At 41.1% G+C, this 26085-nt stretch overlaps 1 protein-coding gene across 1 annotated transcript in view; it reads left to right on the forward strand.

The window, feature by feature from the left end:
* The first annotated feature begins 2535 nt into the window (after positions 1–2535).
* cavin1b (caveolae associated protein 1b) overlaps positions 2536–26085 on the forward strand; it is a 28838-nt gene continuing 5288 nt past the window's right edge. Inside the window, exon 1 of the mRNA XM_028567499.1 lies at positions 2536–3375. Within this exon, the coding sequence (XP_028423300.1) occupies positions 2845–3375 (531 nt within the window). The 5' untranslated portion in view covers positions 2536–2844. The remainder of the gene's footprint in view (positions 3376–26085) is intronic.

Consider the following 26085-nt stretch of genomic DNA (forward strand, 5'->3'; position numbering starts at 1 on the left):
GCATGGATGAGAGTTTCAGCAGCAGATGTCGAGACTGATGTTGAGAATGACTGGTAGGTGCTCTTTAGAAAATGGCTTTCCATGGATTTCAAATAAGAGATTGAATCTTTAAAATCTTTTTCCAAAAATATTTCTCTCATGCTGGTGTTGGACTTTGACCTTTGATACTACTGATAACTAAAAAGGCAGCGCTGATAACTTAATTGAGGCAAACAATCACTTTTTACTATCCACTTGCAACTGACTGTCCATTTTGAATCAATGCCATTGCTCAGTAGCTAAATGGATGAGGTGTTCAACGGCTTAGTCAAGCAGTTATGGTGAATCTTTTTTTTCAGTATTGCCTAAAATGTATAAAGACATATTCAAGTAGCTGTGTAAAGATCAGTCCACCACTACCAATAAAACAAGTCTCCTCTACTTTCAATACACAGATGAAGCATGCTTCTAAAGTGCTGTACATGCTCACTATCTGATAATTGTTTTGGTGTGGTATTGGTGTAGTTGTATTGGCTTCTTTTATGCCCACTAATACAAACAGTTTAAGCTTGTTGTGTTTTTTTTTAAAAACCTTTATGTATTAATTTATCAGTCTACAAACCCTCCTTGGTTTTCTGATAATATTATCATTATTAAACAATTTAAGGTCAGTGGATGGATAGAATAATTCTAAAATGGTGTTTTACTTGTGCTTAGCACAACTACGCATGCCCAAAGCCTTCAATTATTAAAGCCAAGTGGGGCAGATTGCCTGTTGGCCCGCTGCAATTTGATTGGCTACTTGCTCAAGGTTGCCAGAAGTTATAATATATGTTTTAGAGAAGATAGTAACTGGTCACCATGAACAATGTGGATTATGTTCTACAGAACAAATTTAAAAGTCTACCTTTTGAAGAAAAACTTGAGATCAAACGAGCATGTGGCCCACCAGCCACAGGATAAAACCCAACTGCTGGTGAATATAATTGCAAATTAAATGTGGCAACTTATTATCATGAACAGGTTCGTATAATATTATTCGAAAGCGGGTGCACAACAATTCATATGATACCCTATGAAATTACGCGATAGTCGTCTGGTCACGTGACGACCGGTCAAATGAAAGTCAAGTTTAGTGGTCCCATGACAGATAAGTTAAGCTTTCTTCACGGGTAAATTTACATGTAGCTGAGGAAAGGTTACTCTGAGCCGGGTACCGGTCACCATGAGGCAGAGATGTGGACTTGAGACTTGATGACTTGAACTCGAGTCGACTCAAATTACCGTTTTGATGACTTGCGACTTGGACTTGTAAGTTAATGACTCAAGACTTGACTTGACTTGAGGCATGATGACTCGGATGACAAGTTTGAATGTTAGCTGTAAAACAAAAATAATATAATTTAATGTTGTCACATTTCTGTCTAACTATTAAGTATGCTATGCAGCGACAGCAGCGCAAAACTGTGTCTGTCAGTCAAACTCCTTGCTATGGCAACACGTAACATCAAAGACCCCAAAAGAAGCCTCATTAATCAGACCAGACCACCACCACAGCTGCGTCTGTACCACAGATTAAATTCATTGTCATACTTGTACAAATTATACAAACAAGCCAATCATTTTATTAGATGGGCTACTACGTGAAAAAAGAAAAAAAGACTGTGGTTTGGATTAAAAGGACATGTCCCAGGACATGAACACTCCCCGTTTGAAAGCCCTGTGTTTTATCAATATATGGAATGGATTTTAGCTTTCCTTGATGACAAAGCCAGAGCTAAAAGTAGTAGGTACTTTAGCATGTAAGTTTTTGTTGACATTGGAAATAGTAGTTTGACAAAATAATTTTAACTCAAAGTCTACTTACTAACTTTTTTCCTGAACTTATAACCACATCTCACGGCCTTCATCAGTGAATGGCTTGAATGGCTGATTCCAACTCCATGACTACTGGCACAACACCATTCGCTAATGAAGATAGAGTCAAAAACTCCAGAAAAGGCTAGTAAGGACCTTGAGTTATTATTTTTTGTCAAACTAAAGGTACTAGTTCACTTCTAGCAGCAAAGTACCCAGATATTTCTCTGTGTTTGCAAAAGTGACATACCAAATGTTAACTTTACAGCAACACAGTAGAATTCATCATTCATTCAACAGATCATTTTGTTGCCAATTGAAGCTTCTTTATGTCCTTTTCCTTCCTGGTGTCTTTTATCCATTATAAATCTGACACGCCTTCCATGAACTGAACATTCTCTGCATAGAAGGGGGAAAGGAGTGGAAACAGGAACAGATCCTGTCTGACATTCCTCCTTTTGCTGTGCCTGAGCTTGTATACAAGCAGATCAGTGCAGCTCTGCTCTAACTATTCCAACCATGCCGATGGGAAAAGGCTAGACCAAAGGGGTGTGTTATTGAATCATCGAGGGGCTGGACCTACCAGCTGGAGTTGGAGTCTTACTGATATGTGCGTGTGTGTATTAAGGGAGGAGATAGGGAGGAGTTTAAAGAGAGGGGGAGAGTCCAATGGAAAAAGAGGGGGGTGGAGAGAAAATACCCTGCCAGCTGTAGCTTGACTGGAGGGTTTCTCTGCCTGGTGTGGCATTCACATCCTAACGCTCATGTGGTAACATCCAGCATCGCTTGGCTTCCCCTGCACGCTGGCCTGATTCCAGGGATTTGAAGTAGACAGGAGATATAGACAGAGACAGAGAGTGCATATATGCTGGAGAGCGATAAGTCAGTTTAGAAGTAGGAGAGGTAAAGAACAGAGATCCAGAGAAGAGAAGAAAGCAGGTGAGAAAGAAAAGGCATCAAGAAGAACTAGTGGTTTATTAGCTGACTGAACACTAAAAATCCACTAACATGGCAGCCATGGAAGCACTGCAATCCACAAGTGCCCTGCTAGAGCCTCAAACCCTCACCGAGATCTCAGACGATGAGGTCAACCTTCCACCCTCAGATGATGAAGACGATGCCCTTGCCGCAGCCAAGAAAGAGCTGTCCATCATGGGTACAGAGGGGGACGCGGCGGAAGACAAGGATGACGCAGTGAAGCTGGACTCCCAGGTGAACGGGGTCATGGTGCTGTCTTTGCTTGATAAGATCATTGGAGCGGTGGACCAGATCCAGCAGACCCAGAGCGGGCTGGAAGCCAGGCAGCAGGAGATGGAGCGCTCGGTGACCAGCATTCAGGGCGATCTGACCAAACTGTCCAAGAGCCACAGCACCACGTCCAACAGCGTCAATAAGATGATGGAGAAAGTGCGCAAGGTGAGCGTCAACGTCAAGACTGTGCGGGCCACCCTGGAGAAGCAAGGAGGCCAGATCAAGAAGCTGGAGAGCAACGAGGCTGAGCTGCTCAAGAGACGCAACTTTAAAGTCATGATCTACCAGGTGAGAGAGTGAATGTGTGTATAAATACATGTATTAATGTGTGGTTATGGTTTGTGTGTTTGAGGTGTAAGGCTGAGTATGTAAATGATATGGCACCTTATTGGTACAGTGATGGGTGTGGCCCTCGGGTGAATCAAACAAACATTTGGGCTCTTGAATGGGAATGAAAGTCATCTCAATGCCACATCCCTTTTTAAAAAAATGGTGGTGGTGATGTGGTTATTATCAAATAGTGAACATGAAAGTGTTTGCCAAAGATGTTTCTCAATTTGCTGAGGTGCAGAGGATTTCAGGGAGTGGCTCGAGTTACCTCAAAGTATTGCTAGCAAGTGCTCAAGTGACAGGCTGTACTATATCTCATCACTGAACCCACAATACCAAAAACATACCAATCAGAAAGTAATGCTATCCCAGGATGGATAATATTTAACAAATAAGGTAATTTTTACCTCTCACTTATTTGCCTACGACTTTATCATTCATCATTTACTCATTAATATTCTATATATTTAAGTTACGCTTTGATGCTTGTACACTTTATGTGAAAAATATACCCTTACCCATAACTGAAGTGTTTTTGTATCATAAACCTGACCTGAACTCTTGCATGCCAACCATCCACCCTAACCCCCTCCCTATCATTTCTATACGGTAGGAAAACTTCATTGACTGGAATAACGTTGTCTGTGATCATAATCCAGGCAGAAATTATGTTGCCTTCAAAATGTATGTGGCAAAACAAATTAGTAGTATATAACATGTATATAAGTTGATACACATCCACACTTATGGTAACAATTACTGGATACATTATTCCCACTTATTTATTGGAAAACACATTTTCCACTTTGGTATGTAATACCTTTACCTTACATTTTAGAAAATAGTATCTAAATACAAATAAAATCTGTTTTTACATAATCTCTTTGTGGCTGTATGATCAAAGTGCAAACATTTGTTTTAGCCATTTCTTATTCTTGTTCATTCTACCTTTAGCCTGTACAGACGCAATTCATTATGTTCTTAAACAAAATACAGAAGCATTGATCATGGGTGGATTTCTGTGACTGTAAACCTTCCAGATGTTGCGCTGTACCAACCCTGCCCCACCCCAAATCTACTTTACATTGGTTCAATACTCAGTATACAGTAAAGGTGGCTTCCACATATTTTCCTTACAAAGCACACTATATATAGGACTAAAGAATACAAGCCAAGCTCGCTGGCTGCCTAATGGGTGGTAGCAGAGAGGAAGGGACAGGAGAGAGGGAAGCTCTGAAGGGCAGATGTTTCATTTGAAAAGACAGAAAGAAAGATTTTTATTTGAGGGGAGTTGAGGAGAGCCCTGTTTCTTTTTTTAGCCTCTGAGGCTGCTGTGTGATGTGTAATAGCTTGCAGCTTTTTGCACAGTGGCGCGAGACATTCAGAGTTTCCACTCTTGACTCAGACATCATGGCTTAGACCGACCTCACTTTCTCTTTTTTTCTCGGTCTCTTTTCCAGTTGGGCAAAAGTCAAATGAGAGCTCCATCTTAAGCAACCCAGACTGTCTGACTGTGAATGCGTATGAGTTAATGCTATTCTAACATGTTAACACAATATATTTGGCTTCCTTGTCCTGGCATATTAGTATATAGTATATATAAGTATATGTAAGTTTTTATACATAATGATCTGCAGATGACTAGGTCACAGCTTTCAGCAAGAAAATGCTAATCTCCATCATCACATCTGAAAGAATCTGATGACTCTCAACCTGGAAGGATCATAAATCAACATTTTAATTAGTATCTTGAAGCGGAGTGTTGCAAGTTTGGAACACCACAGAGCGAAAAACAAAACAGGTTGGGATTTTGATAGTGTTAGCCAACTGCTTGGGCCCTGTGGCAAGAGAAACTCCCCCTGAAATGCCTATCTCTGGCTCCCTCACTAACTCAAAACACTGGCTTAGTTTATGGTTGCCAACTATGACATAATGTCAGATTCATCTTCATTAAAAAAGCAAACCACAATGTGTTGTTCTGTTTTCAATTTTCTGTGCTCCTCTGTTGCCCGTCAAGGGCGGATTCTTTCAAAAGCAGCAGTAGACAGTGAAAGACTCGAACATCCCTACAACTGGCATTATCTTTTTGTTTTTTGTTAGGATTTATTAGTACTGTTGACTTATATCATGAACAGTCACATCAATGCCACCCACAACAACCCTGAGAACACTGTGGACGTACAAAGACATCTGTAGCAGTAGTTATAGTGGTAGTCAATCAATCCATTTTATTTGTAACGAAAATCAGGAATCATGAACTCGTACGAGGTACAATTCCAGTGAAATGTATTCCCATCAGCTCCTTGATCTTGTGCATGATTCGTCATGAAGCAGAATGTGTCCGTCAGGTCGGCACACAGAAGAAGAGTCACCCGGTTGAATGGCACCGGCACTCCAGGATCCAGCCAAGTCTCAGGGAAAGGACACCACAGCTCCCAACATCCAGCTGGAAACAGACACAGACTCAGAGGCCCCCCAGCCCACCGCCCGACGCCTGCACACTGGCTAGCAGGATGCCTAGCAGAGAAGTCGCTGTCGGTGTTCAATTCCTCCACGCTCTCCTCTTTAGCCCCCTCTGATGGAGAGATGGAGACGGACACAGAGATGGTCTTGCCTGTTCATGTAGTCAGGATCGTAGCCATAGGTCCTAGCTGATAGTGATCTTCATCTTTTCATCTTCATCTTGTTTCCTCTGATGTTTACATTTGAAAACTTTGACCGGCCAGGCTAGCAGAGTCAGCAAGATAGCAGTAGTAGTAGTAGTAGTAGTAGTAAGAACATCATGGAAAGACAAACAAAATAAACTAGGCCAACAGATACATTGAGCTTATGTTAGTTACGCTGCTTTATTAACTGTACAAAATGTCCCTTTGAAATGTATTGGATTATAGTTCCAAAAAAGTTTTATTAGACCGAAAAAGACAACATTTCAATCCTACCGGTCTTTGTCAGAAAAACTGCCAACTTGACAATTACCAAGGTATATATGGAGAAGTTGAAGTAGAATAAATGGAAATAATAATAATTATAATAATAATAATAATAATACATTTTATTTAGAAGCACCGTTCAGAACACCCAAGGTCCCCTTACATTAGATAAAAACAAGTTGGCAATGAAAAAAGCATTAGTTCTCAAAATGGTCTGGGGATCTTCTGAGGCCTTGATGTTGCTTCAGGGGCACCAGCAAAAGTGGGATTAGTCTAAGGTTACATGGTTTTAATTCACATGGTATTATTGAAGAATACACAAGAATAACTACTGAATACATTTTCACTCCCACTGCCAGGATCTCCCATTTACAGTGTTGCCTTTTCAATAAAAAAATAAAAAAATCAGCATCAACATTCCCATATAGGAGTCCCTTGGTAATAATCTTATCCACTGGGGGTTCATGAGCTAATATCAGTCTATTTTTATATCTTTGTGACATAGCAACACATACTATTTTCTGATTTTTTCCCCAGACATTTTCCCCAAATGCTTCTCACTTTTGAGTTTGTGTCAGGCGGGAAATAAGTTTAGATTCAGACACCCCTGATTTATACTTGTGCTGTTTGTGCCCCAAGGAAAAGCCCCACCCTGGTGCTCTGCAGATAATAAAACCACACTGTTACTGAATCGTGTTCATCATCACATTGGTCAGCTCGCACAGGGAGGACACAGCACGAGGCCTTTGTAGTCTAGCATAGGGTGTTTAAGCTCTGCTTTATTAGCGGCTGTTGGCCCACCAGTCTTCCCTCCACTCCCCTCCTGGGCCCCCTTCACAAGTGTGGTCCTAACAAGGCTTAGAGTGATGGGACATATGACTTAGTTCATCTTTTTTCTTGTGAAAAACAACTGTACATACAGTATGTATATATGCATTTTAATACATAGTTATAAAGGTTTTCTGGTAGTCTACAGGAAGACTTAGTGACCTGATTCTACACAAGCATTGTTTCTCCCTGGTTTCAATTGAGTTTTTTTCATTATAGGATTTTTTTTGGCATTGTTAGAAATCTGATTACATTATATTTCATTGTAAATCATTGCAATGAGTCAAAAACTAATATCAGTCTAATGCAAATCAAAACCACCTGTGATTGATGCCATCGAAGCAAACAATATCACATAATGCCACTGGTATGCTGGACTAACTCAGGCTACTGTATGATGTGTAACATAGCGGCAGATCTGTCAGCACATCTGTTGGAAGTGTCTCCCTGTTAGCATGAGCAGCTGTCCTCCTCTGGGGTGTGTGTGTGTGTGTGTGTGTGTGTGTGTGTGTGTGTGTGTGTGTGTGTGTGTGTGTACATGGGTGTGTGTGTGTGTGTGTGTGTGTTTGGCTCATTTAAGGCTGAATATCCAGTAAGCCTGAGATTTACTCCCTTTTATCTGTGTTCAGTTCCTTGACAGCTGAGGCCATGTGTTGCCAGATAACAGCGCTTACAACACTTACTGAGGATCCAACCTGGAATGTGACAACTCTACCTCACAGTGTGGGAGAGAGAGAGAAAGAAACAGAGAGAGCAAAGCAGAGGGATACCAATTTTAGTTGATTAAAGCTGCACTTTCCAGTTTCTTTATATTCACAATAGATCAAATTGCCATCCGATTTAAAGTGCTTTACATAAACCATTAAAGCAGGGATCTTCAACAGGGGGTCCCTAGGGAGTCCTCAGAGTCAATGCAGGGGGGCCTCCAAATTATTGCAAAATTTTGAAGTTTTTAAAAAAATTAAAAAGTCTTAACATGAATCTAACATTTTATTAGCAAATATAAATCCCCACTGATGATAGGCTTACTGGCCTATAAGTAAGGTAGTCACTTAGATATCCATCCCCAGATACAGTTCATCCTAAGGATTCACTGTGCCACATTTATGTTTTAACATAAAAACGTGATTTATAAAAGGCTACTTTAATAGCTTAGTATTCTAGGCAAAAAGGTTTTAGGCTGCGCTACATGTTATTGTAGGCCCAATTTAATATGCAGCTTCATTTTATACAATATATGTAGTAGGGGGTCCCTGCTCCGTCTCTCTTTCAGTTAAGGGGTCCTTGGCCTAAAAAATGTTGAAGACCCCTGCATTAAATCAGATTAGATTAGATTTAGACTTTTATTGATTCCAAATTGGGAAATTTCAGTGTTACAGCTGCAAAATATCAGACACACAAAACACACGTACAGAATGTAAAAATAAAAATAAAATAAAGAGGATAGAATACAAGAACAAATATTCAAAAAATAAAGATTAGCCTACGTTTTGACTCATGAACAGAAAGCAGACTTGTCCCAGACGACCTGAGAGGTCTGGATGGTTTATAATGTTGCAGCAGATCAGGAATGTATTTAGGCCCTATCCATTAAGTGTTTATGAACCAACAATATTTTGAAATCAATTCTTTGAGAGACAGGAAGCCAGTGTAAAGACCTCAGAACTGGAGTGATCCACGTTCTTGGTCTTAGTGGACCAAGAAGGAGAGACTGTCTGAAAATGTGTTCCATCATCCATGTCTGTGTTCATTGCATCTTCTCTATAATGGCAGGCTTTTAAACCCGCATTCGAATACAGCCACTTTGGAACAGCTATAAACACTTTTGCCCTTAGACTCTAATGTCTAATGCCATGTTGTGTGACTTGGTTCATTTGAAGCATAGTTTAATGCTCCAGCTACAGTGGGGGGTCTAGGGACAGTTAGTGTGTAGATCAGGTACATGCCTGTTTGTTTTGTGCCCCTGTCCCTAGTCTCGCTTTTGCTGAGGTGGGTCTGGCTGGTTCACATAGCATTCTGGGATGGGAGAAAAACGTGCTCTTGTTTATTGGCATTTCTTTAAACCAATCACAATTGTCTTGGGCGGTGCTAAGCGCTGGACGGAGCCACAGAGCTGCTGCAAAATAGCCTCGGGAAGGAACTTGTTTTGGTGGAACCTGAATGTGTGTAACCCTACTGCCACCTTTAGTAAAGACTGTTGGCTGAGAGGAATACATACTGTGTAGTGAGAATAGTGATTAACCTACCCGAGGAGCATCCTCCATCACTGTGAGGAGGGGGGGATAATATATGAGGGTAAGAGCAAAATATGAGAGAGATGTTCATCCACTTTGTACAGGGAGTGTATGGGTGTGTTGAGATGAAGAGCAGGCACCATATTTAGACAGCTGATTCATAGCACAGGCATCCCCGGCTCTCTATGCTAACCTCCTCCTGCCTCCTCCTCCTCCTCAGTCACAGCCCTGTTCCTCCCTCTCCACTGCTCATCCACCCACCAGGAGAATTCATTCCACTCCGTGTCCTCCTCACCCCACCCCACCCTACACACCATCCCTACACTCCTACCACTTTTCCTTTTTCTCCTCTCATTTGATTCTTTTTCTTTTAGTATGAGTTGATAAGATCCATCCCCTTTGATGAATCAGATCTTCTAACTGAGATCAAACTATATAATTAAAAATAGATTTGCAATAAAATATATTAAAAGATCAGCATGTTCATGAGATGTACAGTATACATGTATGTTTAGAAAATAACGGAAAGAGTTGATTATTTAACATCTAAAATATAAAGGGTCCAGTCAGCAAAACAATAGAAAGGAAGTATCATTGTGTGCTTTCAAGGAGTGTTTAAGTCATTTTGATATTTCCCTGGTTTGAGCGAGTTGTTTCTTAGTCTTTGGTATAGGTAAATAGCTCTTATTCCAGGGTTGCACTTGTTGTGCAACTCTTTAAAATCATATCAGCATTTAAAACAGCAAAATTAACCCATTTCAATTAAATTACCGCAATCAACAGTTCCACTTGCAAAGACCAAGTGTACAGCTTTGGTAAACTTTGGCTCTGAGCTAGGATAGCCCAGTAGCACTAGTCCTCTAGCTGGGGGCATAACAATGAGCACAACATTTTGTGCACAACATTTTGTGGTCACTGCTTACCTTTAAATTCACACTTTCTGTGTAGGGTACAACTTTGACATGTGAATTTGCACTGCTGACCAAAATTTAAGCCGTCTTGGTAGTGCTGACCTGTTAAGAAAGGAATACCCAGAGAGAGCTATCATATTGTGTTGTCACGCCACCCCCCCACAGCTTCATCCAAATGATTTACAAATTAGGTAATGTGAATGTTTTGCCCTCAAAAGAACCAGATCTGCAACACTATAAAGTACGCATTTCACCAACAGCCTGAGAACAATAAGACTCCAAGTAATGAATTGTATGTAAATGAATCAAGAGTGAACCCATTCTTCTCCCACAGGTCCGTCCAGGTCCATATATGGACATGTGAGCCAGAAACGTTCCCAGCTCAGTGTACAGGCCAGATTGTGTGTAACATTGTTTCAGCTGGGAGCAGTGCTTTTTTGGTGGATTGCTTTTGGCTTTGGTTCAGTCGGTAGGGGTGGTGTGAATGTCAGGAAAGATGGTTCAGGGCATTGATGATAGCTTGTTGATAAATGGGGAGGAAGGGAAATAAAAAGGGAGAGGATGAGAGAGGATAAAGGAGACAGAGAGGGTGGTAACAGAGGGCTAACAGAGACGGAGAAAGAGAAGAGGAGAGCCATCTAAAAATAGCAACTATCACATACTTGTTTGATTGTGAGAAGGAAACGGCCTTTAGGAGATTGTGTTCCTGTTTGGTTTTGAAAATCAGAGGTCGGGCCAGGACAAGTGCCGACGTTCAGGCCACAACATCAGCCTGTTTGTTAATTCATGACGTTCAGACAATTGTCATCCGGTCGTGGAGACGTGGGTGTGTTATGCTAGTAGAGGCTAATGGAGCTAATGGAGCCTCTAGCCTGGAGCAGAGATGAGGTGGGGGCTCCAAAGGTCTGGTAAACTCACTTCTTTCTAACTTCACCCCTTTAGATTATTTATAGTTTCGAACTTGTAGTCTTCAGCCCAAACCGATGCTGACTCTATTGACATCATCAAGGACATTTATCAGACTTCACACAGCTCCTACTGGAGACACTAAAGACTTTATACTACTTTTTTGTTTACAATCTGTGAAGTTCCTCTTTAAGTGCATGTGTCCTAAGCTGCAGTTCCTCTAATAACCACAAGTTGCTGGCTCCAAGGAATATAGGGCATGTTTGCTTGACAGACAGGTGTCTTGGCCTAACAAGTTTAGCTGTGGTGGTTGCCTGTGACCAAACTTGAATTTCCTGGCATCAGTAACTTAGTAATGTTACAGACACTATGCTCTTTCAGTCTGTGGTTTCAGGGCAGTTAGTTTATGCCACCTGATATGAGAGAGGAATCAAACACACACACGTAAAACTGTAATTGGAGTAGTTTAGTTTTGCTTCAGGGGGTTAAAACTGGAGTGCCTTCCCCTGGTTTGGAAATTGAACTGCTGCTGATTCATCATGGCCTACCCAACATTTTCAGGTAGCCAGTGTGCACACAACGTTTATGGTGCTAGCTATCGTAGCTCAGGGCCCTGACACCCACCCCACTCACCCACTCCAATTATATCCAAATTTATAAGTTATTGAAAGTCTGACAACATTATGTTTTATTATAAGATGCCATTATCCTGCAATGCTTTCGTGTGTAACTTACTAGTCTATATATCCACAACGTTCCACTTCTGGGACTGTTCCGCTGCCACAGGAAATTCCGCCGGATGCATGTCTTTTCGCCGATGTCCGTCCACTTCCTCTTCCTTTGTGTTGGCGTTCTAACCTCCGGTGGATTTGTGAGGACTATGGTTAACTGCTCCTCAGATCTCTGCAGGGTAAATCCAGACAGCTCGCTAGACTATCTGTCCAATCGGAGTTTTCTGTTGCACGACTAAAACTTTTGAACGTACACATGATTCCAGGTCAACACATTAACTGTAGCTAATAGCATTAGCTTACCTCCGCTTTGTCTGCAGTTCTCTACTCTTAAGAAAAATGTTCTTTGGTCTAGAATGTATTCTTCTCTTTGGCAGGCAGTAGTCAACCCCAGTCAAAATGGTCACTCCAGACCCGATGGTCTGAAAGGCGCATTGTTTGGACCAGAGTATTAGAATCCATTTGTAGCAATAACAGTGCACAATGGAGAAGAATGGAGCAGGCCATTCAAAAGACACCTTTGTCCTTTAAATCCTGTTTGGATCTAGTACACGGATAGCATTACACTGTTTAAATATTTTGTGTCAACTAAGTGTGCCCCTCTCTTGAGCTTGTTTACAATTTAGATTTTCTATGCACAGAATAATAAAAAAAAAAAGTCCCTTACCCACTGCTAGTACCAGCTCCACTCTCTCGGCTTGGGCGCGGTGCCCCCTTAGTACTCATGCGTGAGGCGAGCGTGGCTGGTCGTCATAGCGACGCCGCAGAAAACTGCCGTGACCTAACGCGACACACACACGTGGAAGGTGTGTAGTGTTTTTGATTCTCAGCATGTGGCTGTTTGCCAGAACACACATTTAGTTTCTAAAGAAGCTGGAGGCAGCAAAAAAAACACCACTGACTAAACTATTTAAAAATGGGGAGGGGTTGTTCAGGACACCCCCGTCTGTCGCTAGCAATGATGACGCAGTGATTAGTGACGATTCTCTCCGACCAATCAGTAGTCTGCAGGTTTTCACGTCACCTTTTGGTATCGCCTCAGCTTGCTTGGAACCTGGACAGAGGTGATCCTAAATAAAGTACCTGTTGGAAGGTACCAGGGACTTTTTTTCGTAATGGAAAACCAAAAAAGGCGAGTAGAGTCGAGGCGAGTCGAGCAGGTACCATGTCATTGAAAACCGCCATATACCGCTACCAGACACTTAAAGGTTCCAGTCCCACTTCACTGCCTTCAACTTTACAAAGCTTGTTTAAAACTTGCTGTTCAAAAATACCATGATCATTTTTCAGCTGTGGTGAAATGCATGACAAATCTGTTTTAATGCTGCTCACTTGACATTAATAGAGCAATTATCTCTTAGTTCCTTCTATCTTTCCGATCCTTGTCTTCCCATTTTCATTTTTTATTTCTAAGTAGAAGCTTTTCCACATGAGTCAGATGTCAATGACTCATAATAAAAAAAAAAAACATTAGTTTGTTTTCTCAAATGATTCACTCCGTCATATGATTACCAGCTTTGAATCCTTTCATTGTTACATTATTGGCCCTGAACAGAGGTACGTTTGTGATAAGTCACCAAATCATCTAGTTCTATAATGATTTAAATCTTAGGATGACTTCCTTAAACTTTAGTGTCTACAACATTTTTAAAGGTTATGGCTTGTTTAGTGATAAAATCAGACAGTAAAATCTGAATCATTACTCTCATCAGGCTAATTTCATTTCAAGTAGGCCTACTTTTGTTTAAAACAATGGATTTTACTTTACACAGAAAGATTTGATATATTTCATGTATAACTATCAAACCATTTACATGACAAATAATCCTAACTCAATGTCCACTTACCAGATTCTTTTTTCCTAGAGCTTACATCTCTTGGTCTTCATCAGCAGATGGAGTTTGCTTACAGTAGTTGTCATGGAGAGTTACACCCAGTGGAAAATCCGGGTTAAAATGTCATTAAGTGACTTCATTCTGATACCTTTTTTTTTTATTTATATTTTTTATTAATCCCCAGTGGGGAAAATTACAATTTACACTCTGTTGTTATTACACACTACACACAGGCCTGAAATACACACACATGCTCAGGTCCTTTTACATGCACAAATGGAGAGATGTCCGAGTGAGTGGGCTGCGACTGCTGGACCGGTGCCCTGACAGTGCCCAGGAGGTGAACTGGCATCTCTCCAGCTACCAGTCCACACTCCGTACTTCGGTCCGTACGGGGACTTGAACCAACCTTCCAACCCAACTCCCTACGGACTGAGCTACTGCCACCACAATTATTAAGTCAGGTCAAAGCTCAGGAAGAACACTTGTGGAGTGGACCTTGAGTTGAGAATCTTTGGAAAAAGTAATACCTTCAAGGGTGAGGATGTTCAAGCATTACAAATTATGTAATTATAGTTACATTTGTGGGTATTTTTGTTGCTTAATTCTCTTCTGGGATTCCTCTTTGTAAAATTACTTCATGATGAACCTCATCAAACTTCTACAAAGTACAGAAGCCTGTTATCCTGCAGTAACACACAGACACACTTAAGTCATGATTACCGAAAACAAAACTGTGTGTGTGTGTGTGTGTGTGTGTGTGTGTGTGTGTGTGTGTCTTTCAAATGATCTCGCATGCGCAAAACACGAAGGCACACAGCAACTGACCGGGGAGCAGTAGCGAGCCTACGCGCGTGTCATGTCACGTGTCAGCGCCCTGCATGGCGGCTCCGCCACCATCGGTGTCCGTGAATGTGTGAATGAGAGAAAGGCAGTACATTCACCACTGGATGTGTTGTTGTTGAGAGCGCTTCGAATGGGCACACCACCCGACAACGCTGCAAGCAGCATGTTATAAAAATGGCAGGTGCGTTAAGTGAGTGACGTCAGTGTGTGTGTGGTCTAACAAGGAGAGCGAGCAGTTTTTTTTGTTTTTTGTCAATACTGCTGGTAAAGTGAAGGTTGTTATCCCCAAAAGAGTATAGGCCTCGGAGGGAACGCCTCCCCTGTGCTGGGAGGTATCTCCCTATCAGCTCACTACTCAAAAGACATTAAACTGATATATCAATCAACGGCTACCTAAAGGTCATAACACTAGCAATAGTTGGAACTAAGTATTTAATAACTGTATTTGATGTCATATTTACACAATAAAGTTGCAAAAAAAAAATACTGGGAACCAATCAATCGGCCCGTTCTGAAAAGGCACACACTCCAAATGGGGACTGCACTAGTAATAATAATAATCATAATAATCATAATAATCATAATAATCATAATAATTATAACTTATTTATATAGCACCTTAAAAACAATGTTTAAAAAGTGCTTTGACAGACAAAGCATGGCAAAGGCAGGATATCCAAAGGTCAATAAAAGAACAGAGAGCTAAAAATTTGGGCCGAACATTGCCATGACAAAATTGGGTAAATAAAATAAGAAGACAAAAGAGGCAACACAGTAGTGACAAGACAAAATAAGCATATAAATATAACTAGAAGCAATAAAAACAAATATAAAATAAAAAATCAAGAGCAATAAAACATAAAAAAGATCAAAAGAGACAATAAAAAGAGACAACATCACATGAAAGCAAGTCTATAAAAACGAGTTTTGGGATGTGATTTAAAAGAGTTCACTGAGTCCGTGAGCTTTATCTCCTCAGGCAGGTCGGTCCAAAGTTGAGGGTCCTTGATGGCAACAGCACGGTCACCGTTAGATTTGAGCCTTGACTTTGGAACGGCCAGAAGGGCCCCACCCGAAGATGTAAGGCTCATATGGGGTCAACATCTTAATACTAAAAAACAAGCTAATAGTAGTTAAACAACAAGCTTATCCCTTTAATATGAACAAGAATGGTTTCCCTTTAAATAAGTTAGTAACTTTATTAATGTAGCACCTTTCAAGAGCAGAGATGCACAAAGTGCTTCACAAAAGAAATAAAGCATCTAACATACATACAGACATAAAACACCGCAAGATAGAAATAAATAGAAAAAACTATGACACAAAAGCATAGGAAGTTAATGGACAACAGCTATGCACAGAACAAATTATAGTCAAATAAAAAGTGCGGGTGCTGGTTTATGTATATTTACTGTCCTTTTATTCAAAAAAAAAAAAAAAAAAAAAAAAAAAAAAAAAGCAAGGGAAGTGTATATAATAAAGCGTTGGAGGAACCGGGTTAAAGAGTAACTGGCCACAAGGGACGCTCAAAACTAAAGGGAACGACCCACAACGGGGCCCCTGCTGGAGCTGCTGCCCCCGCGACCCGACCCCAGATAAGCAGACGACAATGGATGGATGGATGGATGGACCCGCAACGGGGCAGGGATCATTTCATTGTTCAACACTACACCTGACCTCATCATACAAATACGCCTGAAAACGCTATCACAGACCAGTCCCGTACACTGGGTATACTCATGCCAGTGGAAACAGTGGACACTGCCAGCTAGACATTGGAATTCTCACAAATCAACAAATCACTCGAACAATAGCATCTAGGCAGTAGTAGCTAAGTCAGCAGGGCCTGTAGTTTGTTATCCATGTTGAATAACCACTGGTAGCCAAGGCGATGTTGTATGTTTTCTTCCACAAAAGGGTCATGTGATAGGGCCGTGACGAATCAGGAAAGGACACGTCGTGACTGATAAGATGGGTGTCCTTTATAAAACTCTCCGTTTCCGACCATCCAGACTAAAATGCGATCTCAGTGTTTTCAACCTAAGGAGTGAGGACACTAAGCGTAAAACGTAGCAAAAGTAATGCGTGTGGATGTGGCCTAAAGCCCTACTCGCACGGGATTAGCATAACCTGGTGACCTCTAGTCATTTGTAATAATTACAGAGGTTGTCTGTGATCTTTATCATGTGCGACTCGGCCGTGTCTGTAATTTGTCAAGTAAAAATTCCCCAGCAAATGAGCTACCATATTTTGCCGAACACTGAGGTCCTGTGATAATATTAGTCCCTTGTGAATTGACATGTCTGTGATTTGGCATTGTCGTATATATCATTTTTTCAAGGTTTTTGTTTCCTGTGCGCCTTTTTATCCCTGTCGCGAAGACAGATATCAGATAAGGTCAGTGTTGCCACAGTTACTTTACAGATTACTTGATTTTAAAATTAACAAAGTTAGATTACAAGTTACTTTATTAGTTACATTCAGCAACTGCCGACAACACCCCCACAGCCTCAACATAAAAATGACAACCGGTTTATTGTGAGGCAGCTTGGCATTAAGTAAGTTTGACCGTGTAGTGCTGCGACTCCAGATGTTTCTTCAGATTTGACGTAGTGTTTTTGTAGCTAGATAGCACTTTGTCGCCACCAGCACAGAGTGTACAACCAACCTTAATATTGCCGTCTTTAGCTGACACAAACTCTAAATAGTGACTGGATTTCCATCTCTCTCCTCCCTCCGTTGTTGTTTACGTCTGTGTCGCTGCCTGGTACACGTGAACTGTCCACATGCTGAAAACGTGACTTGTCGCATACGTGACTTCACTCCCCGAGACGCAAGAAGAAAGCAAATATATTTTTTTTTACTAAGGAAAATTACAAAAATAGTAACGCACAGTGACTTGGATAAGTAACTTTAATCTGATTACTGGTTCGTAAATAGTAACGCGTTAGATTACTCGTTACTGAAAAAAGTGCTCAGATTAGAGTAACGCGTTACAAATAACCACCTTTCATGGCCAACCTAGTCTGGACCAAGGGGGTAAGCTTCGCTCCAGAACTCGAGCCATCTATGACGCCATTTTGTTGCTAACTGGCCATCACCTCCTGTTAGCATTCCGCTGACCGCCATTTTTTTTTTACGTCACTTGACTGCGAATAACTTTACATCAGAAATGTTTGAAGACTCTATTTGTCCATTGTTTAGTTCCAAAGAAAAACGACAATGTATAAAAGGCTTCATTACCTTGTAGCTCACGTTATGGCTCCGTAGCAGACGCTTTTGTAAAAATAAGCTAACGATTGTGTCATAACCAAGTGACTTACTGTCGCATAGTAGAGGAATTACCGTATAGTACAGGAGAAGCTCGCAGGCAGTTTCGACTTACATGAGCTGTACATGTTATCTCCTTACATACACCTCCAGTCTCCGTATCTGTAAGATTGGGAATGATTGAGATTTCTCTCGGCACAGCTACCAGAAGACTTACAACTTTCAGACACGTTGCTCACGTCACATTCTCTCAGTTGGAGGCTGCGCAGTAAAGCTGGCCATCACCGGAAAAGTGCTTCTAATATCCTTCACTGGTCTCCGTCCAGAGCAACGGGGTCTATTGGTCCATTATATACTGTCTATGGTCTGGACCACTGCCCGACCGGAGACCTCCCTTCCCGAGTCAATGCGCTCCCAGCGGCTACGTCTGAGGGCAGACGGTGATGCTGTGTGGGTGGCGCTACGGCGGGGATAAGGTATGCGCCTCTGGTAACCTCTACCAGGACTGGCCCAAAAGACACGGAACCCAGACTCAAGTGCGGTGCGGCGGCATCGCCCTGGCCGTCCTCCGCGGCCGTCCTCCACGCGCCTCTCTATACCCAACTCTCGTGGTACAGATAAATCCGTTAGAGGTCCCCAGATGATACTAATCCCGTGCGAATAGGTTTCATGACAAGACTTTTTTTTGAGCTGGTCCTATACTAGACAGTAATGTCAGTCTTTAATGTTTGATTTTTTAGTCACATGTCCCAGAACATTTGGGAAGTGCAATAAATAATGACTGTACTCTTTAAAAATGAGTGGCTTCCATACAGTGTAAAAGACTATGCCCATCAGTAGCCTAACATTCCTGTTATCTTAAAGCGGAGGACACATTTTACAGAGAAGGACAGGAGCAAACAGCAGAGGAAGAAAACACTTTTTCTGCAGCTCCATAAATCTCTCTATAAGCACCAACCTCCTCCATTGTTATTGGAAAGAGTAACACAGGGTGGCCATGGGAACGACCACTGTCATCCCTCGCTGTCTAAGTTCCTGTTAGTCAAGCATGGGGAACTGTACATAGACCCAGAGTGGGCCAGAGATAGGGCTGCCATGCTTCAGCTGCTCGTCCCATAATAATTAGATCCCCCTTTACTAGTAGGACTCATCTGAATGTTCAAAGTGTGCAAGTAAAATTTAAAATTTCTATTTGGATATGGCACTGGAATGTTATTTTCCATCGGGATGGTATCACTCACAGGTGGAATTAATAATGATGGGGTTCTGTGTTTACTCACTACAAAGGATTGTATGTGTGTGTGTGTGTGTGTGTGTGTGTGTGTGTATGCTTCTACAGTACATGAAAGTACATGATCAGAATACCCGCAAACCAAAGTATGTCGTAAAAGCAACTGCCACTGATAGTCGACAATGGCAAGCTGTGTCTTGCAGTGAGAGCTGAAAGGAGTGGGAATGGGCTGCCTCACACACACGTGTCTGCAGCCTTGGAAACACTTCAAGAAATCATTATTTGTGCTAGATTCATGTATGTATCCTTACAAAGCTCCTCTGTTTAACCAGAAAAGAAGGTCGTGCAAACTGTTGTAGCTCCTGAATACACAAAGAAACATGCTGTGATGCTTTCATGCACTGTAGGAAATGTCATCAGATGTTGGCCACAAAATAACACAAGGAGACACGTCTGGCCAGGAGAGGAGAGGATGGAGGTGAGAAAAATATTAAAGGATGAGATGGAACTGATATAAAGGAATATTTCAGCATTTCAGAAAATACGCCTATTTGCTTTCTTTTTGAAAGTGAGATGTTCAGATATTAATCTCATCTCTGTGTTACAGAGTACAGAGCTGGAGTCAGGCTGTGGTTAGCCTAGCTTAGCACAAAGATTAGAAGAAATTGGAAACTACCCACACCTCTAAAGCTCACTACTTAACACGTTATATCTAATTTATTTAATTCGTACACAAACAGAGTTGTGTTGATGATGATGAGGGAGAGAGATGCAACAAAGGTCCACCACCTGGACTCAAATCCTGGATGTTGCAGTTTATGGTTGGCATCTTAACCCCTAAGCCACCCAGAGATGCTACTTCTTGATGAACAACAGTTTAGAGGTTTTGATTTTGGTCTCCGTACAGATGGTAGGCCTACCTAACCTGGCAACTTCACTAAGCCGATAAGAAACTGTGAACAATTTATCAAACTACTCAGTTAAGTTTAGGAAAAGATAGTGGTTTGGGTTTAACCATTTCTTGCAGAAAGCCCTGAAGGCTAACTTCTCCATGTGTGCCACATAATTGCGTCCCTTAGAGTTTACCTGTAATTTGCTACCAGCTAGCTATTTAGGACCAGGCTATTTCCAGGAAAAATTCCGAAAGTTACATTGCTGATGCTTGACATGTTTGAGTTTGTTACAATATAACATCTCCGGTATTTCTTTCTTTATTTGTTTTTGAATGTACTGTAGCAAGCAATGGAGAGCGAGCTGTACCCAGCATGCCATTTGGTGGTGTCAAAGGATCCCCTCTCAATACACTACATAGTGTGCACATAATGCACTGCTAATAAATACATCCCATAGATCTCAAGAGCTCCCACTTGACACGTTCCTGGGTTCCAAAATTGAAGGACAGACAGACATACAGACAGACAGACAGAGACTCCTTCCATTTGAGTTAGCCTAAATAGCCAAGTATGTTAAGCTAACAAACATTGTAATGTTTAGCATGGATTGTCATGCTAAATAAAAAATAAAACACCAAATCTTTCGATATTCATGACTTGGAAATATAATTGAGACCTGGAGCAAAATGAACCGCTTACTTTTTATTAGCCTAAAATAATGTAGCAAAATAAACTCTGCAAATAAAATGGTGGCTAAACTGGATATTGCTTCTTGCATGTTAACAACCTATACAGTAATGTTCAAAGACCAATGCCAACAAGGCCATGTGCTGTTTTCTCAATGCTTATTATTTTCCTCCCCATTTCTGATGAATATATTACAAAAAAAAAAGAAATCCCATAACTTTAAAGCAAAGCTGTGATGTGCAGATGGGATAGCAGTCTATGAATTAGGACCATTAATTCTAATGCAAACTGAACTGAATAGAAAACAAGCGAGATTATCTGACACACAAGTGGCACAGGCATATTTTGGTTTCTCTTTGTTTGGTTGCCATGGAGCTGTGACGCTGATCTGTCTCATTCCTCAGGGATCTGAGAATCGGAGTTCACTCTCCTACCACTCACTGTAAGGAAACCACGTCAAGTAGAAAACAAGGAAGGTAGAGAGAAACCAAAGGAAAGGGGCGAGGGAATGAAGGCTGGAAGGAATTAATAGAGAATGGAGGGAAGTGAAAAAGGGACAAAAGGAAAGAAGAGAGGTTGCCGCTGTGCTGTATTGCAACAACAGGCCTGGTGACTCATCCCTCTCTCTCCCCCCTCAGGGAGCTGTGGCATGCCATCACTTTATATAGCAATCTCTCTCTCTCTCTCTCTCTCTCTCTCTCTCTCTCTCTCTCTCTCTCTCTGGTCCCATGTCTCTGATTAAAGGGGACCAGTGGAAAACAGCAGGAGAGTAAGGAGTTCTCTACCCAGAGAGTAATGCTGTGTGCGACCATCACACTCTTTCCCATGGCACTCATATGAGAAATGTACTGAAAAACACACAGTCCCTTGACTGGTTAGAGCAATGTATGCCTTCTCATCCATCACCCAAAGGAGCCAGTCTGACAGGGTGAGCATTAGGATTAGACTGATACTATATCAGCAAGTTGATATTGGCTTTAGTAAGAAAACAGTAGGCAATGTAAACCATCTCTCATACTGTAACGACAGAGGCCACACAACTTTTAAATGATTATTTCCGAACTTTTGTCTTATAAATACAACATGGAATTAATAGGCACACCCTATCTCAATCCAATACACTCGGGGGTTGTTGCTACAGCCTTACTTGGTCTGGTATGAACAGTCATTTATGATGGCTAATGTAAAATAATGTAATGATATAACTCAATTTGCATTTTTTGTCTGTACTTGTGTTTAAAGGACTTGTGAAACAATCCTCAGTCATGACCCAAGTACTGTCCCAATTTAAAGTTAACACATAGCCTAGGTCTCAGTGTGCTGGAGTGTTCTAGCTCTGCCCATTTTATGGGTATCCCATGATGCTTTTGGGGGCGGACTTGCAACAGTACACACCAGTAACAACCACAAGGTTTAAGATGTTTTTAAGCATGCAATTAAAGTTTAGACACGCTTACTCATTAAGCGTGTCTAAACTTTGGACTGGTACTGTATGTGGTTGATTTAACAAAAGAAACCCTGCTTTAAAGTTTACTCTAGCGTTTTCGGAGCTTTGAGGATATGTTGGCAGGACAGACCATGTCTAGCTAGGTCAATGTCCATGGTCACCGTCGTGAGAATAGTGCCACTAACTTTATTAGTGGCACTGATACAGAGTCTGCTGTCTGACTTTATGATTCCTGTGCTATTTTTTACACACTATTTAAGCATGTCACAGATACATATTTCAATGGTTTAATTATAAAAGTGAACAAACACGTAATAGGAGACATTTTTTGCAATGTGCAATTAAAACCACATTCCCCATAAACTCTGTTGGTTCCTGTAACTTGGATGTTATTTCAGAGGTCAACAGTTTTCTGTCTGCATTGGCTCCTAAACTTTGCCAGTGTAGTGCTAGTCTGCGCTGGTTAGTTGCAGGTTTTTAAGATATGTCTCTCTGATATTTATGCAATCCACTCCAATAATAATCGTGGCAGAACTCTTCCTCAACAAAAATGATTGACACAGCATCCTTCACACTGCATGTTGCTGTTTGATCATCAGCTGATAGAGTTTTAAGGTCTGCTGCCTTATGTGCCTCGAACATTACACTCCATTTAAGCATGATTCCGCTACATAAAATGCCCATCTTCTGTCTGTCCATGGTCCAAAATATTCCATTATTATTTCCATGGCACTCGCCTGGACTTGGCTTAGCTTGTGTTATGTGTTGCCAGTTGTTTTTAAATGGATTTACAGTGTGCTGTGTGTAGAAAAGCTCTTTTATCCAAAACTAGGAAAAGTACCAGAGCCTGAACTGGGGGGGGGGGGGATGTACAGATGTATGTGTCTTGTATGTTTATGTGCTTTATGTATTTTTATTGTGGCAATGTTTAATGCTTGTTTTTATGACTGTTGAAAAGCCCTTCTAGGGACAGGCATTGGAAATTAGCAATAGCTATAAATGGGGGGGCTACTAAATGGACCTTGTGTTGAGATTGTTTTCTCAATTTAAGTAAATTGGGATTTGTAATTTCATAAAAAAACAATGTGCTCATTTGCTTCTTAGACTTCCCCAGTCCCTTTCTACATCAGCAGTTATATCATGAGGATTCCCCGTTTTGTATACACACGTATCTGGCCTTTCCACAGCAGTAGGGGGGTTCTTGGTGGATTTTAGTTTAAACAGGAAAACAGAAACAGAGAGGGGTGTGTTGCAGCGGGATTCCTCTCTCTCGCTCTACATAAGGCCGATGAGTGGTTGCAGTGTGGGCTGAGAGTGGAAAGCTTCCATGGTGTGCTCCTTGTCCTAACACATACTACGCACACACACACACACACACACACACACACACACACACACACACGCACATACACACAGTCAGAGAACTGCACAAATGCACATACACAAATACAAAACAATACACAAACACATGTTCATATACAGTAATCATAATTATACCTACTTGAACATACCAATATGCACACACACATTTACACATCTGTATAAGCACGTGTTTGTACAAGTTAACGTGCACACACACAGACACACATCTGTGTACTTACTTGCACAGACAGACCTATGGTGCACACACACACACACACACACACATCCAGCAGTCTATGACTATGACATAAAAAATCTCTTTCCTTTTATCTGGAAACTTTAGAGTTCCAGTTAGGCTCACCACTGTTACCATGGAGACACAAGTACAACTGAATGTTTTTGACTGCTGGTGGAGGTAATACAATAGAAAATGGTTAGTTCTGGTATGATTTTTATTTGTAGACTTTATACAAAAATAGTTAACTGCACTGTAAAACCAATGACATGAATTACACAAGCACAGATTTAGCTGAAAAACATGAATTATTACTTCACCCTGAAGTGAAGTGTATACACACTTAGCACACACTTGGCTGATGTGACTGCTCGGGCATTGTTGCTGCTGCCATGGTTTCTCTGTGCTGGTTAATAGTCTCTGTGGCTCACCACTGGCTACGCCCAGAAAATCAAAATATGCCTACATGAAATATCCCCAACATCTTTGAAAGGAGACTTCCAGGAAACACACAGGCACAGACAGAATAACAGGCTTACAGTGATACGTGTTAATTGTACAACAAGGTTTAGGTATTATGATGTAAAAAAAAAAAGGACAAGGTGAAGATGAAGAACACCTTAAACTCAAAGAACAAAAATAAATGCAGACTTGACTTCACTTTGATGGACTACACAACTGAAGCAAGTTTCATATTATACAGAAATGAAACTAAACTAATAGATTCTTGGAAAAAAATTAAGTAGAAAGTACTTTTTTTTTTTTTAATCAATGCAGCATGGTTTGCAAAATGATACATACATAATTGAAACATGTAAACCTCTCATATTTACCTTTTAAATCCCCTTTGAGTAGATTTTTAACATGACTTTGACCCTCCTAGTGGTAATATAAAAAAAGACAGTGGCAAACACAGGCCGTGCTTTTTCTTTCTTTTTTTTTATTTTCATCTTTGTGAGTGTGAATAAGTGAAGGGGCTCTGGCCTAAACGCTGGTGTTGGGCAGCAGAGTGCACGGTTGTTTTATATCGATGGGACAGTCACCATGCACGCTCATCAGGAAAGAGAAACACTGTGTTGTGCTGACAACACAGAGCATCAGCCAGCTGATCTCAGCAACTGACACACACACACACACACACACACACAAAATCATATGATAGGCTTTTGTAAAAACTATCATATTACAGTTTTTTTTACAATTCCCAAAACTGCATGCACAAAATGCAAAATGCCTCACATCTCCTTCAACATGAAAAACTGCATTCAAAATACCATCAACTCATCTCTAAATGAACACTTTTTTCGTAATAGTTAATTTTTTGATATATCATGTACACACTGTTGTTCTAAATCTAAAGCTCTTTTGTTTTTCATACACTTATATCTACATTTCCATACAATGTTCCACTGCACAGTGAAAGGAATTTGCTGAGGGGGGTTGAGAGGTTCACTGTAAACACCAATGAAACAGAAACTAGTTATATGACAAAACATTACTGTTGTAACAGTAGCACACATGCAAACCAAAGGTTCATTTTCAAAATAAAGAAGACATTTGTGTGTGTGTGTGTGTGTGTGTGTGTGTGTGTGTGTGTGTGTGTGTGTGTGTGTGTGGAGGGGGGGGCGGGGGGAATCACCAGTGATCAATAAGTGTGGCCCTGATCTCATTAGAGATGGCTCTCCTTCCTTCTCTGTTTTGCCCTCGTCCTCTTCCTCCTCCTCCTCCTCCTCTTCTTCCAGCTCTTCCTCCTTGAACTTGTCCTCGTTGTCATCCCCTGCCTCTCCCTCCTACTCCCCATGGTCTCAACAAATCTGATCTGGTAGTCTGACCTTTGACCTATTTATAGGCCTATACTAAAGCAGTGGCTGGTTAAAGATCAGTTACAGTAATGGCTACCTAGATTTAAGATGTTATTATTCTCTCTTGCCTCTTTACTTCAGTTTGAACTTGCTTTGTCAGAAAAATGTGGATCTTTGAGATTTATTACAAATCAATAAATCTATCTATCTATCTATCTATCTATCTATCTATCTATCTATCTATCTATCCGCAATATATTGCAATATATTGCAATATATTGCAATATAGTGTTCTTACAGTAAAATGTATTATGCCAGAGAGCTAAAAGTTGTTGAGCGAGAGAGAGCCACAGTAAAAGCAACCACCTTTCAAATGAATAACTTTTCCACTAGCCATGAGTCACTGCACGTAGCAATCTGTCCACGCCTGAGGACAGAAAGAAAAAAAAGATCCAACCTTCTCTCCCTCGCTCTCGCTTTCACTCCCTCTCTTCCACACACATGCATGCATGCACCAACA

This window comes from Perca flavescens, chromosome 21, assembly GCF_004354835.1.
Source record: "Perca flavescens isolate YP-PL-M2 chromosome 21, PFLA_1.0, whole genome shotgun sequence".
Taxonomy (NCBI): domain Eukaryota; kingdom Metazoa; phylum Chordata; class Actinopteri; order Perciformes; family Percidae; genus Perca; species Perca flavescens.